This window comes from Lissotriton vulgaris, chromosome 7 (assembly GCF_964263255.1).
Source record: "Lissotriton vulgaris chromosome 7, aLisVul1.2, whole genome shotgun sequence".
Taxonomy (NCBI): domain Eukaryota; kingdom Metazoa; phylum Chordata; class Amphibia; order Caudata; family Salamandridae; genus Lissotriton; species Lissotriton vulgaris.
This window is the reverse complement of record NC_141695.1, coordinates 597144049-597171125: the sequence shown is the minus strand read 5'-3', so window position 1 is coordinate 597171125 and position 27077 is coordinate 597144049. Positions and strand designations below refer to the sequence as shown.

The 27077-nt window shown below is 46.9% G+C and overlaps 1 protein-coding gene across 5 annotated transcripts in view; it reads right to left on the bottom strand.

The window, feature by feature from the left end:
• The window catches only part of EXOC7 (exocyst complex component 7), a 404713-nt gene that overhangs the window by 29865 nt on the left and 347771 nt on the right, over nucleotides 1-27077 (bottom strand). For all 5 annotated transcript variants that reach the window (XM_086930707.1, XM_086930709.1, XM_086930711.1 and 2 more), the window contains 2 exons: nucleotides 22940-22981; nucleotides 1044-1177 (listed from right to left, as the gene is read on the bottom strand). In XM_086930707.1, the coding sequence (XP_086786833.1) occupies nucleotides 1044-1177; nucleotides 22940-22981 (176 nt within the window). The remainder of the gene's footprint in view (nucleotides 1-1043; nucleotides 1178-22939; nucleotides 22982-27077) is intronic.

The window sequence follows — 27077 nt, the reverse complement described above, 5'->3', positions numbered from 1 at the left end:
TCGATGGTGGACGCTTGAGCGCCGAGCTCTGCAAAATCACCCATAATATCCGACAATTATCCTCCTACAACGGTGCCCGTGAACCCTAAACGACGACACACGACCCCTGCGAACTGCTGGCACCATCGGCGGTTGGTGCGGGAAAGTTCCGAACGCCTGAGCCTGAGCTGCGGGAAGTTAAACATTCTGCAGCATAGGCCGCAAAGCCCCGTACTGGAGTGGTGAGTTACCCGGCTTGCATCGCATGTTCGATTTGCTTGTAACTTGCTTCAAAAAGCTCTAAAACTAAAATAAAAAAACACTGCAGAGAGGGCCAAGCCCAACAACAACCTTTAAAAAAAATAAGTGAGATTTATATAGCGCGAACTCGACCTGAAAATATCAGGTATCAGAGCGCTTTACATAAGCACCATTTTCGTTACAGACGGACACATTCATTTTTGTTAGGCACAGGGAGATTAAGTGATTTGCCCAGAATCACAGGTTGCTGAACGTCATTGCAGAGACTTGAACCCGGTTCCCCAGCGTCAAGGGAGGACGACTGCTCTAGCCATTAGGCTACATCCTCTACCCTTCAAATACTGCAATGCTAACAAGCCCTCTGGGAGCTCGCAGCATCTTGAAACACAGCGTGCAACAGAGCACCAATTAACATCCTAGCACAAAGTTCTGGAGTTAGGGGTTGTGGTTCTGGTCCTAGACTAGCTCTCCTCAAACTTCTCTGAAAAACACCGGTATATTCATGTAAATTGCTCCACATTGTTCCCCTTCATGGTACCAGTGGAGTCTTCTAAAAAAACATACCTTTAGCCATATTCTTAACCTACTTATGGAGCCACTGGGTGTGCTACTAGGTAACAGATTAGTCTCCATATGTTGATGACATCCAATTATTCCTAACGTTCCATCCACCTCAAGTCATTCACTGGCTAAATCCTGTTCGCTTACCACCAGTCTTCTTCAAAGGTTTTGTAAATTACTTCCACACCTCCGCAGTAAAGAGATGGACATTTCTTTCCTACTGAAGTATCTTAAACCCTCACCTTTGCAGGAATGCGGCATAATCATTCTGTATGATTTTCTTCTGTGCTTGTCTAATTTTGTCCCTCTGCTCCTGGTCTGGGATCGCCCAGGCTTTCTGGATTTTACACAGCTCCTCCAGGCCATCATTAAAACCCTGGAGCCAAAAGAAGAGACAAAAAAGACAGTGATAAATGCACTAAGGTAACTTCAGAAACATGGATTGTTTACAAATCGTAAGTGAAGAACACTATTCTCCTAATGGAAATATAAAGAATGAGCCTAGGTAACCTACTTCTGAGAAATCACAGACAGACAACTTGGTTGCACAGTCTTATGTCACTATGTTTTTATTGTTGATATTCTAACAAATAAGCACAGAGTTTGGATTGCAGTGTTGAATGCATCTTTGCAAATGATAGTTCGCTATATATTTTTTAATAATCTTTTTATTAACCAGAAAAAAAACATTTGCCTCACAAATCAATACAGCTTACTTAGTGTAGAGTCCGGCATACACAATGCAGAGAGCGTAAAGCAATTCAAATCCCCCACTGTCTCACCCTCCCACCCGGCAAACAAAGATTAGTTATACTCCATGTATCTAAAAGTGTCAAAGATATTCTAATTATGGTGTAAACTGATCAGTTCCATAGGTTATCCAGGCTCCCCATATCTTCTCCCATTTACGCGGGGATCCCCTGCTTTGGTATACCATCGGCTCAGCCCGCTGGCACCAGTTTAAATCGTTCTCCCAGGCTTGCAATGTTGGGGCTACATTGGCGCACCACACTCGGGCAATAATTTGCTTCGCCACCGCCCCCGCAAGGGCTAGCCACGTGGTGCCCCATTTAGGCCACACTGTGTCTCCCGCCACACACATGATGTGCCATCTCGCCCCTACCGGGACCTGCTCCTCCACTACTTCTTCCATTACATGAGCCACCTGCCTCCAGATTGTCTGAATCTTGGGACAGTCCCACAATATATGAAAGAACGTTCTTATCTCCCTGCAACCCCGTACACACTGCGCTGACATACAATGACCCATGCGGTACCGCACTGATTGTGAGAATTTGGATCTGTGTAGAATATGGAGCTGGATCAGCCTGAACGTAGCCCGTAAAGCAATCTCTCTAGGGCTCTGCATGACCTCCCCAATCCTCATCTTCCATGAGACTCACGTCTGATTCCCATGCCACTCGCAGGAGTCCCATACAGTCAGGGGTATTATTTATGAGTTTTTGCATGTAAGGGATTTTGCATTGTCAATCATAGGATCAAGGAGGAGTGTGTCTTCAAGTAGTGTGTACTCCGGCAGCGAAACGCCTTCTTTTAAATGGCAATGGAGTGTGTGCCGCAACTGTAAGAACCAAAAACGCTCAATCGGTTTCATTTGGAATTCTACACTCAGACTATCAAACTAAATAATTTTCCCCTTCTTCCAGATTTCTCCCAGGAGATCAATGCCAATGCTGCTCCAGCCATGGAACATCCGCAGGCGGCTAACCTTGCGCAAAAAATCTCCCTCCCAGAGGGGGGTCTGCTCAGTCATTTTAGTCGCCTTCTGCCAGGCCATAATCACGGTCTGTGTGTGGGGCGGGAGGGAGGGAGATGACCTTTCTACCCCCATATAATATTGAAAGAAAGCTACCCCTGTCCATAGCATAACGGTCAACTCGATTTGCTGGTTGGTCAAGTGGTGAGAAAACCCATCTGTTGACGTTAACCAGCTGCAACGCCTAATAATACTTCCTTATATCTGGTACTACTAGTCCGCCTTCGCAAACCCCCCTCTGCAGTTTCTTCAGCGCGATCCTAGGGCAGCCGCCCCCCCATAGTAGTGTCCCCTGTTCAGACTCAACTACTTGGAAGAAAACTTCTGAAATTTGGAATGGGGTGATTAGTATAGCATACAAACGAAGCATCATTTTGAATAAAACCGTTCTCCCCATAAGGGAGACCGGTAAGCGCCGCCAGTGGACAACATCCGCTTTCAATTGTTGTAGCTGTGAGTATACATTCAGGCGAATAAACTCCTCTTTCGTGTTAGTAATCCATATGCCCAAGTATTTAAATAGGTCTCTATGCACCAGCTCCGTGCATGACGACGTCAGCACCGGTGGCTCCCACGCCAAGATGAATACCAAAGACTTAGCCCAGTTGATGCCGTAACCGGAATATTGCCCAAACAAACCTATATTATGGATAAGTCTATGGAAGGTCTGTCTAGGACTGTGAGCATACAATAGGACATCGCCCGCGAGCAGGGAGATATGCTCTTCCCCCCCCCGCATATCAATTTAATGCCACCGCTATCGGATCTGCTCGCACCCATCTATGAGGCATGAACCCGGGCGGTCCGGGTGAATCAATGACTGTATTATGGGATTCAATCTGTTTGCAATCGCTTTGGCGAGTACTTTGGCCTCGAAGTTCAGGAGCGTGATCGGTCGATATGAGCTACAGAGATCCTGCGGCTTACTCTGCTTAGGGATGACGACAATAGTAGCCGTTCTCAAGTCGGGAGGCAACTGTCCCTCAGTCAGTGCCTCGCAAAACATATTAAGCACATACGGCGCCAGGTAACTTACCACACATTTGTACAATGCCGCGGGGAACGCCACAGGACCAGCAGCTTTCCCTGACAGGAGATCTCGCATGGCGCCCTCAATTTCTTCTATTGTAAAGTCTGAGTCCGCCGCCTCCCGGTCCCCATCAGTCAGTCGGCAAGGCAATGTCCTTCAAGAATTCCACGCACTTGGTAGATCCCTTCGTCGTATGTGGCAAACACCTCAGCTTTAGCTGTACCCGTTCCCCGAACCACACCCTCCGAAGTCCGAAGCTCAGAGACCCATTTGCAACCTCTGTCCCTCCTTTCCAATCACGCAATGAGCTTATTTGCCTTATCGCCAAGGTCATAAATACATAGTTGCGTGGCTATTGCGTAGGTACAGGATGTATTCTCTTCTAAATCCCCAAGTTCTTTCTGTTGGAGTCTGAGTATATGCAGGCTTCAGTCCCGCCCTCCTGAGTCAATCCCATCGTTGAGTCAAGTAGTGTTCTCTCCTGTTCCAAACTATCGCAAGCCAACCGCCTGTACATGGTGTCCCTGGCCACCGTCTTGTATGCCTCTCATAATATGCACAGATACCTTGATTTCAATGAAATAAGTTCTGTATGTTCCTCAAACTGCTCCCTAAACTCCTGATCTTTAAATAAATAGGGGTCTAAACATGGGGATAGATTCCAGTCCCTCATCTGGCCCTGTTTAAGTACCCCCACTGGGGAATGGTCAAAGATTCCATGGGCCCTACGACAGCATGCCTGAAAGAGGCCAGTCGAAGCAGCCTGAGTGAAGAAAAAGTCCAGGCCTGACATGCTACTGTGCACCGCGGAGATATGAGTATATTGCCTGGCTGCGGAATTATGTAGTCTCCAGAGGTCCACCAGCCCCATTGCAGTCGTAAATCACTTTAACGGTTGTGGCCCCCCTGCCCTGTGGGAGCGTGTGTCACAGTCAAGAGCCACTTCAATAGTCTTGCTCATGTCCCCACCCAAGAGGAAAGTGCCCACTGGTAAATCCAGGAGGAGGTTGCTAAGATCTGGGAATGTTATCCCTTGCAATCTAGGGAGGATATACACTGAGCAAATATTAAGGGTGAGACCCTCCCATGTTCTTGACAGTGCAGCGTAGCGCCCCATTTGATCAGTCCATGAGCGAACAATCACCAAAGGCATCATGTTCATAAGCAAGATCGCAGTCCCTCTGGAACCCGTGGTAAACCCTGCATGGACTGCAAGCGTGTACCCAAACCTGTTAAGGGCAAAATAGTTACTCTGCTTCAGGAGAATGTCTGCGAAGGTACTGGCGCACCATGGTCCATTTAATTTTATCACCCAGGCCGTTCACATTCCATGATAGCACCTTCAGGTGTTTACTATGCTGCGAAGCCATCAGAGAGAAACAACTGTCGAATCACCTCCCCATGCCCACCTCGCATACAGCCACCCCCCACACCCATGTATCTATGTATTGTGGTTGCACAGTCTTAAACTTTAGTGCACTGCAGTAAAATAGAAGTCCCCACAATTAAATGAGATGCATAGCCTGAAAAGAGAGAAGTCTGAATTGGTTTACCTTATTTTGCAAAGAAAGGGTAAACATCTCCTTTTATGTAAATAAAGTGAATGTGGACTTTAGACAGCTCTATCAAACACCTCAACTGCCATTATGAAAACAAGTTACTTACTTGTAACTGTAGTTCTCCAGTATTGGAAGCTTTCATAGATTCACATACCTGAATCATTTCCCCGTCGTCGAGACGGGAGTCTCCGGTATGTAAAAAGCAATGGTTAGCGGTATATCAAATTGAAAAAAAGGCCTTAAGCCCATTCCTTTTTGTAACCCATAACCTTTGTTATGTAAAAAAGGACCAAACTTTTCCCTTAGCCAATCAGAGTCACTCACCCTCTAGAACCCTCCTGAGAGAACCTCAGGAGGGAACTTGTGCTATAATACCTTTCGTGCCAAATCCGAGTTGAGCCTCTCAGGGGAGGAGGGTGGGCGTAAGTGAATCTATGAAAGCTTCCAATACTGGAGAACTACAGTTACAGGTAAGTAACTTGTTTTCTTACTCAGTATTGGAGCTTTCATAATTCACATACCTGAATCAGAATAGCGAGCAGTAAATTATAGTACATTTTGTTTTTGTCACCTGCTTTTCACAGACATTTCGCCCATAAATGACATATCCAATATCATACAACAATAAAATGTGCTTTTCTTACCAACCAAAGGAAGGAGGGTTGAGAAAGGAGGCCCACCGTTATTGGAAAAGGTTCCTCAGCACAGCTTGTCCCACTGCTACATCGCTTCTTGCATGCGCATCCAGGAAGTAATGCCTGGTGAAGGTATGCATACTCCTCCAGGTAGCTGATCTGCAGATGTCCTGAATAGAGACGTCTGAAAATAGAGCAGTAGAGGTTGATACCTCTCTTGTGGAATGTGCACAAACACATGTTGGTAATGGCTTCCCCGCCGCCTGATGACCGAATTGAATGGCATTTGAGATCCATCGTGCAATTCCCCGTTTTGTTAACGGGAAACCTTTCCTGGGGGCAATAAAAGCCACAGACAATTGTGTAGAGTTTCTGAAAGGTCTTGTCCTTTGCAAAAAAAATTTCAGGCAATGCTGGACATCCAGAGTGTGGAGAGTCCTCTCCACTGCCGTAGATGGTTGAGGAAAGAATCTTTTCAGGATTAATGGCTCATTTAAGTGGAAATCCGTTGGTACTTTTGGAATAAACTTGGGATTCGTTCTGAGCACCAATCTGTCTTCCCTGAATTGCAGAAAAGGTTCTTGCGTCGTAAGGGCTTGTATTTCTCCCACCCTTCCGGCTGATGTTAGAGCTATTAATAGAGCCACCTTCCAGGATAGGAATTTTAGATCAGTTTTGTGAATTGGCTCAAATGGTGGTTTCATCAGTTGTGATAAGACAATGTTCAGTTGCAATAGAGGCGGTGGAGGCCTAATGGGTGGATAAACTCGAAACAACCCCTTCATGAATTGTATCACAATTCTTTCCAACCACAGAGATGGACCTACTGAGCTTCTCCTGTATCTAGAAATCGCCGCCAAATGCACTTTAATTGAGGCATGGGCTAATCCAGATTTTGCCAGCTTTAGTAAATATGGGATGATGTGATGCGCCTCTGCTCCCAGAGGATACAATGCATTCTCCTGACACCATAAGCAGAATCTTTTCCATTTCATCCTCTACGTCCTATTAGTGCCTTCAGCTTTTGCTTTTGCCAGGATTTCTCTGCATTCTGCCGGAATGTTTAAGCTATGAAATTCTCCGTAGTCAGGAGCCAGGCCGCTAATTGCAGTGATGTCGGGTCTGGATGCCGCACTTGACCCTTCTCCATGGTCAAAAGTGCTGGTATTGGCTGTAGACTTATTGGCTCGATCTCTGACAAAAGGAGCAGCTCTGTGAACCAATGCTGCCTGGCCCACCAAGGGGCTATTAGTAGTATCCTGCACGGTTCCTTTTCATCTTTATGAGCACTCGTGGCAGGAGGGGAATCAGCAGAAAGGCGTAGGCAAAGACGCCTGACCATGCCATGGAAAACGCATTCCCCCATGATCCCCTTTGGTGACACCAGCTTGCAAAAAACTGGCATTTCTTGTTCTGGGCTGTGGCAAACTGATCCACCGTTGGTATCCCCCACTTGGCAAAGATGGTCCTCAGCGTGTCCTGATCCAGCTCCCACTCGTGACAGGTCGTTTTTTGCCTGCTGAGGGTGTCCGCTGTCGTGTTTTGATCTCCTGGAAGATATTTGGCCGTCAGAGTCACTCGGTGATCTATTGACCATTTCCAAATTTTTTGAGCTTCCTTTGACAGAGAGAGAGAGATCTTGTGCGCCCCTGTTTGTTTATGTCGTGAATTGCCGTTGTGTTGTCCATTCGCACTAGCACTGATCTCCCTTCTATTCTTGGTAGGAAGGCCAACAATACCAATCCTATTGTCCTTAATTCCAATAGGTTTATGTGAAGGTGTTGTTCTTGTTTGTTCCATCGGCCGCTGACTTGTAACTCCTGTAGGACTGCTCCCCATCCTTCGAGAGAAGCATCCGTGGTAACTGCTAACGGAGCTGGTTCGGTCAGGAAGGACAGACCCACCGAGATATTGTTCCTGCGAGACCACCACTTTACCGCCCACAAAATTGGTTGCGCGACTTTGATTTTGTCCTCGAAGGATCCCTTTGCTTGGCACCACTGAAGGTCTAACTCTTCTTGTAACGGCCGCATTCTCAAACGACATAGGGGAATGACTGGAATGCATGAAGACATTGTCCCCAGAAGCGATTTGTATTTTTGGACTGAAAGAGACTTTCTTCTCCTGAATTCTTCGGCTAGAGATACTAGTCCCAATTGCCTCTCTATGGATGGGAATGCCTTGTTTTGAGATGTATCTAGGATCGCACCTAGAAACTTGATCGTTCTGGATGGTCTCAGAGATGATGTTTCCACATTTAAGGTCAGGCCCAGATTCGCAAACAACTCCATGCAAGCCGAAGTCGAAGCGTGAGCTGCCTCCTGCGATGGTGCCTTTACCAACCAGTCGTCCAGGTTTGGGAATTTTTGATGTTTCTGTCTTCTTAGGCTGCCACTGGCACCAGACATTTTGTAAATATTCTCAGTGCAGATTTGAGGCCGAATGGCAGCACTTTGAATTGGTTATGGTCTTTGGACACTGTAAAACTAAGGAACTTTCTGTGGGACGGATGGATGGGGATATGAAAATATGCATCCTGTAAATCTAGGGAGGTCATCTGATCTCCTGGGTTTAAGAGCAACAGAATATCTCTGAGGGTCACCATTCTGAATGACTGTTTCTTGAGATAGGCATGTAGGGACCATAGGTCCAAGATTGGACGCCACCTGAGAGCATCCTTTCTGATCAAGAAGAATCGGAAATAAGATCCTGGTCCTTTTTGGGAGTTCGGCACCGGTTCCATTGCTCCCTTTCGGAGCATTGCCCGAATCTCCCGACGCATCGGAGTCAGGTGTTTTACTTCCTGATATGTAGGTGGCGTGGGGGGAGGGAAGTGAAGGAATTCCAGAGTATGTCCGAATTTTATTATGTGGAGGACCCATTTGTCCGATGTTATTTTCTGCCACTGCTGTTAATAAGTTACTCTTCCACCCAGGGGAACATTTGACAGAGTAGGAGGATAAGCACCTGGAACTTGTAGGTTGTCAGTCTTTTATTGTTATCCTTCCCAGAACGAACTCCTCGTCCTCTGGGCGTGGACTTAAGAGTAGCCCCCAGAATGCTTCTGGCCATATTGCTGCTGGTAGGGCTGCGAAGAGGAAGAATAAGATGTGTATCTTCCTTGCTGGTAACCACCTCTATACGAAGGTTATCCTCTTACACGGGCGCCTTGAAAGGGCCCCTTTCTGTACTATACCGTACCCAAGGCTTTCGCCGTATCCGTTTCCTTCTTAATACTTTGAAGGGTCTCATCCACTAGACATCCAAACAGATCTTCCCCATCAAAAGGTAAGTCCAAACTCTTATTTTGGACCTCCGGTCTAAAGGCGGTGGCCCTCAGCCAACCCTGGCACCTTCAAACTGCTGCTCCTCCTAGGGAACGAAAGGCTGTGGTAGCTATGTCCATAGCACACTCAATAACTTCAGCTGAAGTTCTCGCCCCTTCCTGCAGAACTTTCTTCGCTTGCTGTCTTCCGGAAGGAAGTCGACATACGGAGCTATATCGCACCACTGCGGTCGGTCATATCTGCCCAGGATGGCAAGGGCATTAGCTACTCTGACCAGGAGAGCTGACATCGTGGAGAATAGTTTACCTGTGTTATCAAAACGCCGTCTCTTTCTATCCGGAGGTGCAGAAATAGGTGCTGATGGATTTTTTGACTTTTGTTGCGCTGCCTGCGAAATGATGGAGTCCGGTTTAGGATGGCCCCATTAAACACGCCGGAGCGTCCGCAGGCACCTTATATTTCTTGTCTAGCCTCGCTAGTATCGGTGTAACCATTCTGGAGTCGTCATTACTTGTAATCCTTCCTTCCATACGTGGTCAATGATTGGTATGGACTCGATTGACTTTTGATAGGGCTCTTCAAAGTCATAAAGAAAACATTCTGCTTGAGTTGTTTTCATTGGTAGCTGAAATCTCTTTGCAGCTCTCTCCATTAAGCTGTGGAATCCACCAATATCCACAGGTGGAGAATCTGCTGGTACTTGGGTGGGTGATGTGGAGAGGGAATTAGATAGTCATTCCATTCTCTGTGGGGCTCCGTTAGCTCCCCTTCTTCGTGGTCATCTTCGTCTGTTGTCACAGGATCCTGCTGCTGTTGGACCGGAGAGGTCTGCGGAGCAGTGTCTAGTAGGCTTTCCCTACTGCGGACTGGAGTGTCTGGAATAGAACGAGGACGTGAAGGTGGAACGTCCTGAGGGAGCCCTGATGGAGGAAACCTCTTCTTATAATCCGCCAACATGAATTGCAAATCCATCATCATTGAAGATGGCATCGCGACCATCTTTTCCTGAGGCTCTTGTAGGTAGCGATGGTGTGAGATGACGTGGTTTTCTTCATATCCCTCTTCATCGTCATCTTCTTGACATTTTAAGTGGAGTTCAGATGGGCTTGTGGCATACCCGAAGGGTCCATCATCCTCATCCGACTCTTCCTCCTCTAATAGGTGCGACGGGACCAGAGGAGTAATCTTGCTCGGGGAAGTCACTGCTGGCATGCTTTTCTTCTTCTGCTTTTCTGGAGTTTGTCTCGTCGACGAGCCCGTTGACGAGATCATCGTCGATACTACCGTCGACGAAGCTGTTGTCGTCGACAGTGCTGAAGAACCACTCCCCGCCGTCGACTTAGTAATCGTCGTCCACCCGTTATCATCGTCGACGAAGATCCCGTCGTCGACATTACCGTCGTCATCACCACCGTCTATGTTACCGGCGTCCCGTCGACGCTCTCGTAGACGCTGACTCTAATGCAATCAAAGGTAGCTTCTGTACCACCGTGGTCGTCGCTGTAGACGATGACTTCTTCAACGACGATCCCGATTTTTTCACTTTCTCCTTAGGATTACTAGAGGATGGCTTCTTGAAAGATCCTCGAGCCAAAGGTGGTGTCTTTGAAGGCTTAGAAGAGGCTCTTTTGGATTCTTTTTCTCTCAAAGTGTGTCCTTTGCTCTCCTTTGGTTTTGGTTGAGGTGATTTTGAAGGACTACGCCCTGAAGACCCTTGAGTGGTCTTTTTTAGGGCCTTCTCAGGATGGTCCCCTGAGGCATGAGCCTGAGGAGATCTTGATCTTTTCTGAGATCTCCTTGACGAAGAGGAGGATTCATGGTCACTATCACTAGAAACCACCTCCTTTCTGGCCTTGATCTTCTGAAGCCAAATCAAAAGGCGTCCCTCACGATCTCTAAAGGTCTTGCTAGAGAAAGTGCGACATACCTTGCAATCCTTTGCTTGGCGGTCCGGATAAAGATAGTAAATGCAGTCTTCATGTGGGTCATCAGTGAATAGTCTCTTTTTAGAGCAGGTGGCACAGGCTCTAAAAAGACCCTTTTTCTCCTTTCCAGACATTCTCAAGGATGTAGATGAGAAACAGATTATAAAATTCTCAAATCCACAAGAAATAGAATGAAAATTAAGCTTCTACAAAGTTGGAAATCCAGAGTTTGAGCAGAGCTCAAAGGAAACTCCCTAGCACAACGTGCCGGTAGACAATCCTAGGGGCAGAGGGTTCTAGAGGGTGAGTGACTCCGATTGGCTAAGGGAAAAGTTTGGTCCTTTTTTACATAACAAAGGTTATGGGTTGCAAAAGGGAATGGGCCTAAGGCCTTTTTTTCAGTTAGCTATACTGCTAACCATTGCTTTTTATATACCGGAGATTCCCGTCTCGATGACGGGGAAATGATTCAGGTATGTGAATCTATGAAAGCTCCAATACTGGAGTAAGTGGGACTGCCTTCATGAATTCGTGTTGGTCTACATTTTTGGATCCATATATAGTCTGAGGTAGGGGAAAATATTCACTAAGATGAAAGATGCTTTACTGTTACAGAATAAAATACCCTTTTCTCCACTAAATAGGGAAGACCCCAGTTAGGAGAGTAGCACTATGCAAAGGGCATGAAATAGCACTAGAGTAGAAACTGCCCGAAGATTGCATGGACATACTGAAGGAGTCTAAGAGACCTTCCACTCAGACTTCCTATGCTTACAAGTGGAAGAGGTTCTGTATCTGGTGCAAGTCCAAGAACTATGACCCGACGACGTGCAAGGAAGACGACATCCTTCCTTACCTTCTACATTTGGCGCAGTCTGGACTTAATGTTCATTCCATTAAGGTTCATCTCGCTGCATAGACTGCCTACAGGAAATGCCCTTCACAGACTTCCTTCTTCCAGATCCCTGTGATCAAAGATTTTTTGGAAGGCTTGAAGAAAGTGTTCCCTCCTGTCCGGCTTCCTTCGCGTTCATGGGAATTGAATGTGGTGCTGTCCAGATTGATGAAGGAGCCTTTTGAACCTATTCATAAGGCTTCGTTGCAGCACCTGTCGTGGAAGGCGGCGTTCCTTGTGGCCATTACATCGGCCCGCATGGTGAGTGAAATTCAGGCGTTGTGTTGCCAAGAACCTTATACTGTATTTCATGCTGCTAAGGTTGTTATGCGTACTCACCCTAAATTTCTTCCCAAGGTTATTTCTGATTTTCATGTCAACCAGACCTTAACTTTGCCTACGTTTTTTCATAATCCTTCATCTCCAGCAGAAAGGTCTCTACATTCCCTGGATGTTAGGAGGGTGCTGAAATTTTATCTGGATAAAACCAAAGATACTTAAACAACAAAAGAGAAAGGGTAAAAAGGGTTACTCTCATACCCCAAAGAATACAGCTACAAAACAACAAAAGAGTACCTTGCGACAACTCAAAATGGGCAAAATGGGAGATCTAAGTTATTAATAGACCACCACCACCACCCATGAGTATTAAATACAAAAGAGGAGGGGGAGGTGTGTATAACCTGCAGAGCACATGCAGTGAGGAAAAAAGAAGAACCTCAGGCACCCGCACTAGGCAGGCAGCCGGTCATCTTCATCGGGTTCCTTTTGTTAGTGCGTGACTAGTACTAAACAAATAGTGCTAATTAAAATGAGTCATGACTACTCACCTGAAAAAAGATTTTTTAATAAAGGGGCAGTACTGACCCAGTTAAAACCAAGTGAAAAGTCGGACATATAAAAGGTTGTGTAAATTTGAACCTAATGTCCTAGAAAGGTCGACATGTTTCAGCTAACGAACCAAAAGTTAGTTCAGCATTCCTTAGGACCAATAAACGTTCTTACCTGTGGTGAGGTGCACCCTAAGGCACCTACTGCCAACCAGGTAAATAGACTGATAAACATTTTTTTAATACAAACTTGTAAATGGAGGCCTGTAAATTCCCAGGTACAAACACTCCCATGTCAGGGTGTTCACAATTCTAAAAAGAGAGATAACGGGCTTCCTGGGCGCGTGGCAGGGGTGAACCTTCACGCCAGCGTTTCCATGCTGGCGACTCCCCACGTCCACACCTATTTCAGCCACATCCACGGCCCGTATACCAAAGATATTCGTTGGTCAGACCAATTATTTATCAATTATGGATCGGTCAGGACGGGTCTTGCTACCTCTAAGCAGTCCATCTCTAGGTGGATTGTGTCCTGCACACAGTTGTGTTACCAAAAAACTAATAAGACCATAGGGGGTAAACCCAAGGCTCATTCCACCAGGGGAAAAGCTGCCACGACAGCTTTGCTCTGTAATGTTCCGATTGCAGAAATCTGCAAGGAGCCACTTGGAAGTCGGTTCATACCTTTGCTAAGCTCAGGTTGGACAGGATTCGCTGCGAAATTTGTTCGTACAATAGTGGTGTTAATTATCTTCTCTCCACCGCCGCTTTGGTGTGGGGTTGGGCTTGCCATTCTATTCACTAGATTATGACTATACACAGAGATCCCCTACTACAGAAGGAGTAGTTTCTGTCCCGTAACTCCAGTTATGTGGTAGGGGTATCTCTGTTATAGTCCAAGCGCCCGCCCTCTTCCACGGTGGAGAAAGATATTCATGTAAGGAATGCTACAGGTCTGGCGTGCTACGCCTTCAAAAAGAACTGAAAGTAAAAGGGACCTGCTGTGCATTCTGGGATACTGGGAGAAGTTCTGGAAAGTTCTCTTAAAGGCACAGTATCCTATTTAAGCCACATAATGGCAGCCTATGGGGCTTGTCTGTCCATGCCTTCCTTTCTATCATTCAGAGTCTTTTACTGGTAGAGGCAAGTTTCTCTATGGAAGAAACTGGGCAGGCTGTGTAGTGTGTGGTTTTTTTGGTGGAATTTCTAGTTGAAGTACTGGACAGTGTAGCCTGTGGATATAGGCTGCATTATTTGTCTTTAAATTCTCTCTTAAGTGTCTTTGCAGTTCTGCATTTTTTGACAACTTAAGAGATTATTTTTGATTGCCGGGGTCCACGCACATGGGCGGGACTATTCACTAGATTATGACTATACACAGAGATCCCCTACTACAGAAATGTCTTACTTCGTTTATCTTTATCAAACTAATGGGATTAGAGTTTTCAGTATTACGGGACAATCACCCTAAAGCACAAGTTACTACTTGTGTAACGATATATCTGTAAGAGGCATTAGTTAGTGATAGATTCCTTACCTTAGAATATCCCCAGGCGTCAGACTGGATCCGGAAAAGTTTGCGTAGCAGTACCCCTGCGCGACGGTAGGCATCGTCTGCGGCTCCGCGTCTGTCGTCGGCGCCGTGATGACGTCGTCTGAGTATTTAGACGCCGCCTCCTCGTGCTAACGTCAGTTCTTAGACAGCTTTTCCGCGCCAGAAACGCAGAGCTATGCTAAAAACCAACACTGGTGCCATTGAAACTAGGGCCCTGAAAGGGGATGACCTTAACCCTAGATATCGGTTCGCAGAACGGGGAGGATGGGTGGGTCGGTAAGGAATCTATCACTAACTAATGTCTCTTACAGATATATCGTTACACAAGTATTAACTTGTGCATCTGAAAGAGACACGTTAGTGATAGATTCCTTACCTTAGAATAGATACCCCAGTAATACCAACCCCGGTGGCGGGTCTGCGAACCAATAATCACACCAGAAAGTCCTCGACGACAGAACGGCCAAAGAAGCCATCCCTCCGGACTTGGCTGTCCAGGCAATAGTGTCTTGCAAACGTGTGCAGCGAGGCCCATGTAGCTGCCTGGCAAATGTCCTGCAAGGGCACTCCTCGGCCCAGGGCAGTTGTAGTCGCCGTGACCCGAGTGGAATGAGCCCTTAGTCCCGCAGGGGGTTACTTCTTAGCCAAGGAGTAACACGCCTGGATACACAAGATGATCCACCGCGAGAACTTGCGTGTGCGATCCAGATAGTAAGAGAGCGCACGTTTTGGGTCCAGACGGTGGAGCCTCTCTTCCTCTTTCGAGGGGTGCGAAGGCGGAAAGAAGGTGGGCAAGGTGATGGACTGCCCGATGTGGAAGGCTGTGACTACCTTGGGCAGGAAAGAGGGCCTTGTCCGCAACACAACCTTGTCCGGATGGACCAAAAGGAAAGGAGGTTTAGAGGATAGAGCCTGGAGCTCACTCACTCTCCTGGCAGAGGTGATGGCACCCAGGAAGGCAGTATTCAAGGTAAGAAGGTGGATAGGACAGCTGTGAAGTGGCTCAAAGGGAGCGCAAATCAGAAAAGTAAGAACCAGGTTCAAGTCCCACTGAGGCATCATGAAGGGAACAGGTGGAAACGTATGTGTGATGCCTTACAGGAATCGATTAACAACAGGGGACTTGAACAAAGAAGGTTGATCAGGCAGCCTTGGAAAGGCTGAAATGGCAGAAAGGTAGCCCTTGATAGTGCCCAGAGCAGAGCCCTGCTGGGCAAGAGAAAGAAGGAAGATAAGAACCTCAGAAAGAGGGGCAGAGAGAGGATCCACAGCCTTTGCTGTGCACCATGCCACAAATCTGTTCCACCTGCAGGCGTATACCGACTTTGTGGAGGGACGCCTGGCTGCCAGAATGATGATACATACTTCAGGAGGCAAGTCAAATGGCCTCAACTATCGCCGCTCAAACTCCAAGCATGGAGGTGGAGACTGGACAGGTTCGGTGGAGGACCGTCCCCTGCTGCTGCGACAGAATGTCCTCCTGAAGAGGCAGACGAACCGGGGGATCGACTGACATACTGAGTAGCTCGGGATACCAGTACCTTCGTTCCCAGTCCGGAGCCACAAGGATGACTTGTGCCCGGTCGCGCTTGATCTTCTTCAGTACTCTGGGCAGAAGTTGTATAGGCGGAAAGGCGTGCAACAGACCGCAACTCCACTCGCGATGAAAAGCGCCTCAGAGCGAGTGCCGCCTTGGAAATTCCAACGCACAGAACTGATGACATTGCACGTTCTCTTCGGTGGCGAATAGATCTAACCAAGTTTCTCCCCACTGCTGAAAGAGGCCTTGCGCCACGTCAGAGTTCAGACGCCATTCGCGATCCATCATGCACCGGCGGCTGAGTTCGTCCGCCCTGGCGTTCAGAGAACCTGCCAGGTGTTGAACCACCAGGGTCACACCCGGATGTTTCAGCCACTGCCAAAGGCGCAGAGCCTCCTGGCAGAGGGTCCACGACCCCACCCCACCCTGTTTGGTGCAGTACCACATGGCGGTGGTGTGGTCCGTGAACACCTGAACTACACTCCCCCCGGACAGAGGGGAGGAATGCCTTCAGTGCTAGACGAATCGCCCGCAGCTCCAAAAGGTTGATATGGAGCCAGGACTCGGCCGGAGACCAGAGGCCTCTGATCTCCGCCTCTCAGATGTGGCCTCCCCAGCCCTGGAGGGACGCATCAGTCACAACTACGTGCTCCGGTTGGGGAAGCGAGAGGGATCTGCCGCTGACCCAATCGCAGTCTGTGAGCCACTACTGCAGCTGTCTCGCAGTGCCCTCCGAGATCAGGAAATGGTCGGACAGGTTGCCCTGATGCTGGGCCCATTAAAACTTTAGGTCCACTGCAGAGCCTGCATCCGCCAACGGGCGTAATGCACCATAAGGATGCAGGAAGCGATCAGCCACAGAAGCCGCAGCGTCAACCTGACTGAGACTCGGGATAAAGGCTGAAAGATTGGAATCAGAGCCTGTATATCCTGAACCCGCTGTTCAGGAGGATAAACTCGAATCTACGCAGAGTCGAGAACCGCTCCGATGAAGAGGAGCTTCTGAGAGGGACACAGGTGTGACTTCGGCACATTGATGGAAAACCCCAGCTGGTGCAGGAGGTCTGCCGTTGTCTGGAGGTGGCTGACGACTGTCTGGGGCGAGCCCGCCTTCAACAACCAGTCGTCGAGGTAGGGGAAGACTGAAACCCCTAACCTGCGCAGATGAGCTGCGACCACCGCCATCATCTTCATGAACACCCGTGGGGCGCTGGTAAGGCCGAAGGGGAGCACGGTAAACTGAAAGTGCTTGTGACCTACCGTGAACCGCAGGTAGCGCCGGTGGGCCGGCAGGACGGGGATGTGGAAATAAGCGTCCTGCAAGTCCCAACGCTACTATCCAGTCTCCTTGGTCCAGGGCAGCTAAGACCTGAGCCAGAGTCAGCATTTTGAACTTCTCCTTCCGGAGGAAGCCGTTGACGTTCCGTAGGTCCAAGATAGGGCGTAGGCCCCCTTTGCCCTTCTTGGGTACCAGAAAGTAGTGGGAGTAGCAACCACATCCTACTTCTGGCTCAGGAACGCGCTCGATGGCCCCCTTGGCCAAGAGGGCCATAACTTCCTCCTGCAGAAGCCGCAAATGATCCCCCGATATGCGGTGGTGTTGCGGTGGCATGGCTTGAGGGGTCGTCTCGAAGCGGAGGGAGTACTCCTTCGGACGATTTGCAGCACCCACCTGTCCGACATAACGGGGCGCCAGTGAGAGTGGTGATGGCAAACCCTGCCCCCCACTGGCGTCACATGGGCCGAAAAGCACAGACTAGGAGGGTTTTGAGGTGGATGCTGCGGGGGAGGGTGTGGACTGGCCTCGCCGTTGTCCCCGACCGCCTCCACAGCGATTTCCACGGCCGCCACCACGCTCGATGTTAGTCTGTGGTGCGTGGCTGGCAGCACATGTGGGGGCGCCCCGTCCTTGTCCACGAAAAGAGCGAAAGGCACCCGTTTGCTGGCGCGGGGCCGAGAGGCCCAAGGACTTGGCCGTAGCCCTGGAGTCCTTAAAGCGCTCAAGCGCATGGTCTGCCTTGTCGCCAAAAAGACGACGGCCATCAAACGGCATGTCCATCAGTGTATTCTGGACATCGGCCGAAAAGTTGGCGGACTCAACCAGGCGTGGAGACAAATGGCCACTGTCGTTGCATCGCTCTACCTAGTGAGTCGGTGGTATCCAGCCCACACCGGATAGAATATTTTGCTGCATCCTGGCCTTCCACAAGAACTTAGCCGAGTTTGGCCCGTACCTCCAACAGACACTCTGGCAGGAAGTCCGCGACCGTATCCCACAGAGAGTGGGTGTAGCGGCCCAAGAGGCATGCAGTGTTGGAAGACCGCAGTCCCAGACTAAGGGAGGAGAATACCTTTTTGCCGTACTGCTCATACCTCTTGGATTCCCTGTCCGGCGGAGCCGACGGGAATGCGGTCTGGGAATTTGATACCTGGATGACCAGGCTCTCGGGGGTGGGGTGGGTGGACAGGAAACATGGGTCGCCCGGGGCCGGGCGGTGGTGTCTGGACACGTTCCTATCTACGGGCGAACCCGTAGCGGGCCTGGACCAAGTGCCCAAAAGAACGTCAGTCAAGGCCTCATTAAACGGCAGCAGAGGCTCGGCCGAGCTTGACTGCGGTTTAAGGACCTCATTGAGGAGGTTAGTCCTCACGGCCGCGACGGGGAGCTTAAGGCCCAAGGCCTTGGCTGCCCTCATCAACACCACACTGTAGGTTGCCCCCTCCTCCGCAGCCACGGTAGGAGGTGAGACAAAACCAGTGTCTGGTAATGTGTCCAGACCACTGGCATCCCCAAGTCCACCTGTCCAGTCATCTTGAGACTGACACTCTCAGGTCAGAGGGTGCTCAGACCCCTCCCAATACTCCTCTTCACCCATCCCCTGATAGTCAGGGTTGTCAAACGATGAGGCCGGTTCATAGAAGCTAAACTCCCAAAGCGGCATCGAAAGCGGCGCCCAGCAGCGCTGTTCCGATGCCGGAACCGGAGCGAGGGAGGCATCGGGGACGGCGCCGCCCGAGGACGGCGCCAGAGGTGACACCTGAGGGACCGGTGCCGGTGAGGTCGTTAGGTCAACCGGCGACGACCCGGATCCCGAAGCAGATCCTGTGGGGCCCTGCGGTGCCGGGCTTGAAGGCACCGGCGGTGTCGGGACCGAAGCACCCGACGGCGTCGGGGCCGAAGCCCGCGACCCGCTAGGGGCCCCAGACGGGTCTGCTGGGCCTGAAGGCGCCACGGAACCCATCGGGTTCATGCAGGTTCTTCTTCTCCGAGGTGTTTTTCCTATTGTATCCTCGAGGGCTGTGCAGAAAGAAGCTACAATCTCTTATTGGTGCAGAGCGATCCCAAGTACAGTTAGCACTACTGGACCGCCAGTCCCTTTAAGCATGTTCTGTTGCACTTCAGTGACATTCACTGGAGACCAGGGATTCTCCTCCAGTAATAGTATTATTCATGTGCCATATCACTAAGATAACAAACATCACACCAGGGGTGGGCGGAACTGGCGGAGTTTCATTCCACAGAATTATATTATAATTCTGCTCAATTCCACAGAATTCTGTGAAGGCCCAGAGTGGGCACTGCAATGTGCAGTGCATACACCTGGGTGCTCTTACATAAGTATGTATGGGCACAAGGGGTATCCACTTCAGTGAATACTCCTCGTGGCCTTACATACTTGTGTAAGGGAACCGAGGGGTATGCAGTGTTCTTACTTAAGTATGTAAGGGCATCAAGAGGTATCCAATCAATGTGCATACTACTCACTGCCCTTACATACTTATGTACGGGTGCAGAGGGGCGTGTACCGCAGGTCAGTGGTGCTTTACAGGGCTGGAAGAGGGAGCAGTACCTCTATGTTTAAAAATCTTGGGAAATTAACGTTTAATCTGAGGTGGTGTTTTATTTTTATAAATAGAGGGACTGCTCCCTCTACCAGCCCTGTTTAAAACCATTACAGTGCTGACTGAATTCCACCGGCGGAACAGTGGAATTAATTAGTAATTCCAGGTTACAAGAGTAAAACAAAATTACTAAATTACTCCAATTTCAACCGGCAGAGCTGAAAGTTCCGCCCACCCCTACATCATACAGTGATGGATGATGGAATGTTTACATTAATCTGAAGCCCTGGTAATTACTCTGTGAAGTAATGCAGTTTTTTTTGTAATTACTGTTACACTCTCAATAGGGACCTATGTCAGGCAAAACTATTGTTAGCCCTGCTTCAAGGGGGAGGTCTAGCCTGAACTGGCACATCAGGCCCTGACTGAACACTGCAGGGCCTCAAGAGTGATATGCTGCTTGCTTGAGGCCAATGGTATAGTAGGCACCTAGACACATAACTGGGCACAATCATCCTACTTAGGGCAACTCCAAAAAACAAAACGTTATACCGTGGGCCTGTGATCAAGTAGTGTGGACTGCCCTGTCCTTTTTAGGATTTGCATATGGATGGTTGTTGTATGTAGTGACAAAGTGAGCAATAGAAAGATGGACCTGATTGTGGCAGAGAGTAATCACTAGTTGATCTTATTTAATTCAAGTGTCCCATCCATGTTATTTACTCTGCCACTTTGTGCTGGCAATCGAATCGAAGACCTTGAGTCTAGGAAAATGTGCTGAAGGCAAGAGTACCGTCCCTCTATTTTATTTCCAGGTTGTTTGATATCACAGCTTGAATATATTTTTCCTAACCATCTCTAAAAAAACAATTTTAGTGGCCACTCGAATCAAAGGACTTCCAATTATAAGCAACAGGGGCTATGCAATCCATAATTGGGCGGAGGGTAAAAAGTCCACCCTTACTTCAAGCAAAGACATGAATTGAAAAACAGAAAGGTTTGCTTAAATTGACACAAGAATGTCAAAGGAATTGAATCCTTTGGCATAAACGTCCAATAACCATTGGGTGATGTTTCTATACCCTGGTAGACTGTCCTCATTTCATTCCATGCTTGATCTACAGCTACACAAGAGCCAACATTTCCTCTGAAAGATGAACGAGTCTGTCAATATTCACATAGATAATGCTGGTGAATTCAAGTACATCAGGTTCCTCTTCTCTCTCTCTTACTTCCCTTGTGAATGCTTGCGTATGACAGATCTGTTTTAACAGTAACACCTTATCAATAACATATTTTTGCACACCAATTTGCCCAAAACTGTAGACTTTTCCTGAGACTGCATTATGTAAATCTCTCTGAAATGTATGCGCACCCAACCACAGTCCATGGCTAGCATCTACTAGTTTGAGTTGGCAGTCACACCTTCTCCCTTTACACATTTGGCCATGGCAAACAATAGTTTCGAGGAGAGTCTAATTACAAAAGTACAGGAGTAGTTACTTGTCTGCCTGGAGTGCCTTCTTCCCATTGGGTAGCTACAGCTTCCCAAAGTCCCTGTGACTGCGGGTACATGGGGGTCTGGTGCAACCATCACATGTGCTATAAATCTTAGACAATCCTACCTGTCTATATCAAGGCTTGTGCACCTCACTTATAAAGGAGACACACTCTTGCTGAAAAAAACACACAATTCTATAAGGGATAAAAAGCTCTTAGGGTCAATGCCTGAGGGACTCTGGTCTAGGGAAGTGCACGAATAGTTAAGAGGGAAACAGGAGAGAGGGAGAGAAGGCACATAAGTAAAGAGACGTAGAGGTGCATGAGGAAAGTGAGAGAAAGAGAGCAGTGGAACAGATAAAGTAATGGCAAGAAAGACAGGATGCTGCAGTGAATGTAGGAACAGAGGGCCTCATTATAGCTTGAGAAAAGTGTAGGAGATGCAGGTGAGAGAAAGAGACAAAGGAAAATAAGGGATAGGTGTGGACAAAATGGATGAAAGGCCAAAGGAAAAGTCACATATGACATAGCCTCTCAATACTGAAGTGGCTGGAAATAAAACAAGAGCATTTTCCAATGCAAGCTTCCTTCGTCCTCTTACTACACAAAGTATGTGTGTAAACATTAAGCCATGAAGAATGTTATCAGAGTTTGCTTAGCCTAGAGAAAACAAAGTTCATATCTACAAACGTTGAGTAAACTAGTATAAAACATAGAAAGAGGCCAGGTTTAAGAGAAAAGAGGATTGCTGTGGAAAGTAAGCACCATCAAAAGCAGCCCAAGGCAGGGATTCTCTCATGGTGAGTGCATAATATAATTAAGAATTTTGAACTGTTGCACGGCCTTGTGAGAGCTCACTGAACTGTAAGTTATGTTTATTAAGTTTACTTATTAATTTTGCATTCAGAACCGGTTTGATCTATGGGAATACACTAACAATATTTTAGAGAAAACAAAGAGAGAACGAGGGAGCTGCTAGGAACTTAGGGAGGGGCAGAATCAACAAGTTAAGGTCATGGCTCACCTACACAGCAGCAGCATCCTCTCACCCAATCGGGATATTTTACCATTTTGAACTTGAAGCTTACTCCCATTTAGAACAAGAACTTTCTTTAGTTTTATGTTCTTGTATAGTGAATTTTGTCCCCTAGTAGGGTTCAGATGTCATAACAAGAAGATAGTAAAACATATCAGAGGAAGTAAGAAGGAGGGGAAGAGTAACAAGCCAGAAAGGAAGGGAGAATAGAGAGAGTTACATTTGGAAAGAAAGGATCAAAGAGAGCTACGGAGGAGAAGAGAGGGTTAAGATTATAAAGGATGACAAAGGGATATAAAAGGAAAAGGGGAAAAGGAAAAAAAGGTGAGAGTGGCTCGAAAAGGTGGCGGAGAAAGGTTGGTTCATAAAACTCTCTCTTTGGAACAGATCGCTACTCTTTACAAAAGGGTTTTTATAAAATTCCATGTTATTTTCAGCTAAATCGTCTGTAGGGTATACGTTTTCACTACCCATTTCCTATTGTAATATAGCACCAGCCATTTCCTCTGCAGCAACTTTACAGAGTCCATCCAGAAAAGAAGGAGTAGTAGAGAAAGTAGAGAGGAGAAAGCAGTGTGGCAGAGTAAGATGAACACGAGAGAAAAGAGCACTGAAAAGACAGAGAGGTAAAAGTAGAGAAAAACAAACAGAAGAAAACAAGTATAATAGCATGAGAAAACTGCAGGAAAATAGCAGGTGAGGGACAAGAGATCATATCTGTCTTACCTTAAATCGTTCCTTTATCATCTGTCTCTCTTTATCTTTGAGCTGCACATAAAGGAGGGAGAGCAGAAAAGCATTAATGTTTTATGCTGTGAGGGAAATATGATTTTTATTTCAAAACAGAAATTTACCTTTAGAAAATTCTACATCTAGAAAATATTGCTACTCCACTCCACTTATGCCATCCCTCACCCACTGTCTCCACCAAAGCATGAGCAGTTATGCTTGGTAAGCCCTTAATTTAAACTTGATGTCCCTTTACACACAACAGCGATGAGTCCCCTTTGTCAAGTCTTTGGCAGGTGTGCTCTGGCATCCCATTTGTCATTTGGATACAACCAATCTACGGACAAAGATAGAACTGCCCCCACAAGTCTGATGTAGATTACCGGCTTATGCTCGCACTCCCAATAATAGTCTGTCATGGGAACTACTAGGATCTAGGATAGGGCTGGTGCTCAGCCACAAATGTGTGGTTGATGTAATTGCCTGATTCCTCTTAGTCTGTGACCTGGATGGCTGGATAGACACAGCATGTACCAGGTCTGAGAGTTACTCATGATGTTTGCCTGCAATCATACTGTCACTAAAAGTGAAACAACAAATGTTGCATTCTCTCCAATGCTCTGTCTCACTACAGCAGATTTGAACCGAAACAACGTGGAATACTTCTACAGGCAATACCCAATCCTTACAACTCCAATAAAACCTCCAGTTTAAATTTCAAGCACATACAATATTACAATACCCCGCCACACACACACACACACACATATACATCTGTATGCACAAATATGCATGGGACCTCACAAACATTAGGCATATTGCTACAAATCCACAGACGAGATCGAATATACTAGCCCAATATTGCAATATGTAGTCCTACAGTGAAAACCTTTATTTGTTTTGCCTTTCTGTTTGCCATTCATAGCCACTCTTTGGCTGATGCTGCTGGAACCAACCAATAGCAGAGTAACAAATAAACATGAGTAGCTTACTTTGATAAATCGAAAACAACTACTACTAAGTTCTTTGTGAAACTGTTTTGTGCACAGTCAATACCAAAGGAGTGTACCTTTTTTCCCATAGTGAACCCCTTCAGGCCAGGGTGTAGGGACATGTGGAAAACAGAATCTAATCTGGAGAGATAAAACCACCATGCACTACTGCATGCTTTCTGATCTAACCCTCGCTCTATTTTAAAGTACAAGAAATGTGTGGGGAACATTAAAACTGATGAAAAAGCAAGGCGATGGACAGGATTGTGCACTGCCTTTCAAGTTAAAGGGATGCCTTCCTCTATGAGGACAGAGTCAAAACAATCCTTTCCCATATGCTAGAGAGGAATCCCTAACGGTAGAGAGGGAAGGAAAAAAATTGAGCAGGATAAATCCATACTCTGGACACATTTCACATGACAGATGAATCACAAACTTGAAAAAAATCACATCTTATGTTCTTCTGTTGTTGCTGTTTACAGGTCAAGGGGTGTAGTCACAGTGTTTGCTTTACTGATATGTGAACCTTTGCAGTAGAAATAGTTTTGTAATGCTGGTGAATTTTGAACAATGAGACACTGCTGCAGCAATTAATACCCTTTTCTATCGCATCTTGCACTTTTTCTAAGAGTTTTTTTTATAGGTCTTTCAACCTGGATGCTTCCTTCAAAGAACAAATTTAGTACATTTGCAGAAACTTCGAGTCTGAAGTCTGGCATATGAACTAAAGAGCATCTTCCATGAATGAGTGTCAAGCGTCTATCAGCTATCAAAGAGGGCTTGCCATATTGCTTAATTTTAAAAGTGTTTGCCTTTCGCTTCAATGTCTTGAGCCACCTGCAATTCTTTAGCTCGAGTCAGATGGCAGATTCGGGTAGGTATAATGTCCCACATCCTTCAGTAATACCATGGCATGAGTATGTTGGCTTTTGCAATTCGAAAGGTAAGGCAGATCACAATTTGGGAATTAACGACTCTCAGCGCTATGCAATATTTACATAGTCTTACCTCAGGTAAGTTGCCACATGTGTTTGACAAACTGATGCTACTCAATATACACTCTATAGATTATGTTCAATAGGGACAAACTGCAACTGAAAAGAGACAAATATTCTTAGTCTGTTTACCAAAAACGACAAAGGTGTGCAATCCAGACAAATGCTATGTGTGGCATTAGGGCCTTGACAAGTTATCTCTTACTCATTTTTTTCTATTGCATATTACATTTCAAAAGAAAGAGAGAGTCTTAATAGGGAACATTCTTGAATGGCAACAGATTTCCATAGCCTCTACAGTCAAAACTGGGATCTACTCCTAAATCAAATACAAGGGAATTCCAGTTCAGGAAAAACCTGGCTTGGCAGTTCGGGCTGGACTGTTACCATGAATGAGGTAAACGAACATGGCTGATTTGCATATATCTGGTTCTGAACTGAGGTGGCGAATTGAGCTAAGGAATGATGATTGATTCAACCCAGATCTGTGACTGGGGGTGAGTGTCTGAAAAGTTTGAGTGCTCCGTCCATCATCCCTTGCTTTGTTCACCCTAAGCTGGCAGGGTATGCCCACACGTGGGTCCCTTGCTCACTTTGCCACTGGATTCAAGCTAGCCTGGCTGATGATGGGTGTTACCCAGAAACCGGTCCCAGGATGCTGGTTTCCGGTTCAGTAAAGACCTTGCTTGACAGTTCTGACTGGACTGTTCCCATGAGGCACAGGGTAAAGACTGATTTGCATATAGCTGGGTCTCAACTGAGGTGGCGAAGTGAGCTAAATAATGATGATGGATTCAACCCAGATCTGTAACTGGGGCGAGTGTCTGAAAAGTTTCAGTGCTCCGTCCATCATAACTAGTGTTTGCTTTGTTCGCCCTTAGTTGGCAGGGTATGTCCAGACATGGGTCCCTTGCTCACTTTGCCACTGGATTTAAGCTAGCCTGGCTGATGAAGGGTGTTACCCCAAAAACCAGTCCCAGGATGCTTGTTTCCGGTTCAGGAAAGACCTGGCTTGGTAGTTCGGGCTGGACTGTTCCCATGAGGCACAGGGTCAAGACTGGTTTGAATAAGGCTGGGTCTGGCTTGAGGTGGCGAAGTGAGCTAAAGAATGATGATGAATTCAACCCAGATCTGTGACAGAGGGTGAGTGTCTGAAAAGTTTCAGCGCTCCGTCTCCTTGTTTTTCCTTTGATCTATCTACTCCTTAATGCCATTCAAGACATGTCACAATCTCAGACAGCTGCAATTCAAAAATAGGAAGTTGTCTTAACGTCATGGAGCATACAGCCTTAAAACAGATCGTGACAACACAACTGCCCATGAAGCTTGCTTTTTCTCTAAATTATTTGACCCCGTCGCTTTTTTCATGGGAGGAGTCCCTTAAATGTCAACCTTTTTATGCTACTTTGTGTTAATTCTGACCATGTTGATTTCGAGGCACTGCTATTAATTCAAAGTTGACAAGCTAAAAGTCTGGCATGTGTTCTATAGTAAAAAGTCACCCAAGGTATAGTGTTCTTCACAGCTGTGATTTATGGTTCAGCATTATTTTCTTCTGAGGAGTCTGATATCAAGGACTGCATGATGAGGCCCAGCCTCTTGAGGGGATCATTTAAGAAGGGGAGAGTTAAGGTGAAAAAGTATTTCATTTTCACACTTCAAAGGCTTCTTAAGAGCGCTCTCTTTTCCTAAAGAGATCCTTCCCATAAATACTAGTATTGTGTGCAGTCCATCAGAAAAGCATACTTGAATCTTTTATAGTTTGGGCTCCATTTGATGATCTGGCACACAACTTTATTAAAAACATAAATGATATCTACATTTGATAATAGAAATTACAATATGTGATTAATGGTGAAAAAGAGCAAAGTTATAGGGAGTGGGGCTCTCTAAATGAGCATTTTCTATTTCAATTCTCAGAGAGAATTTCTGAGAAGCAAAAACATATAAACCATTCCATGAAAGGCATACTGTGGTGGTATTGCAGGCCATATAGTGCAGTTACTCCAGACAAGAGTATATGGCGCTAGAAATATAGCAATGTGCTGCACCCAGTACCCAGGTACTATTGTTACAGAAAACTGGGATACCTACATTCAAGTCCACTGGGTCCTTCTCTGAACTAAGAGTCTGGAGGGTATGTTCAAA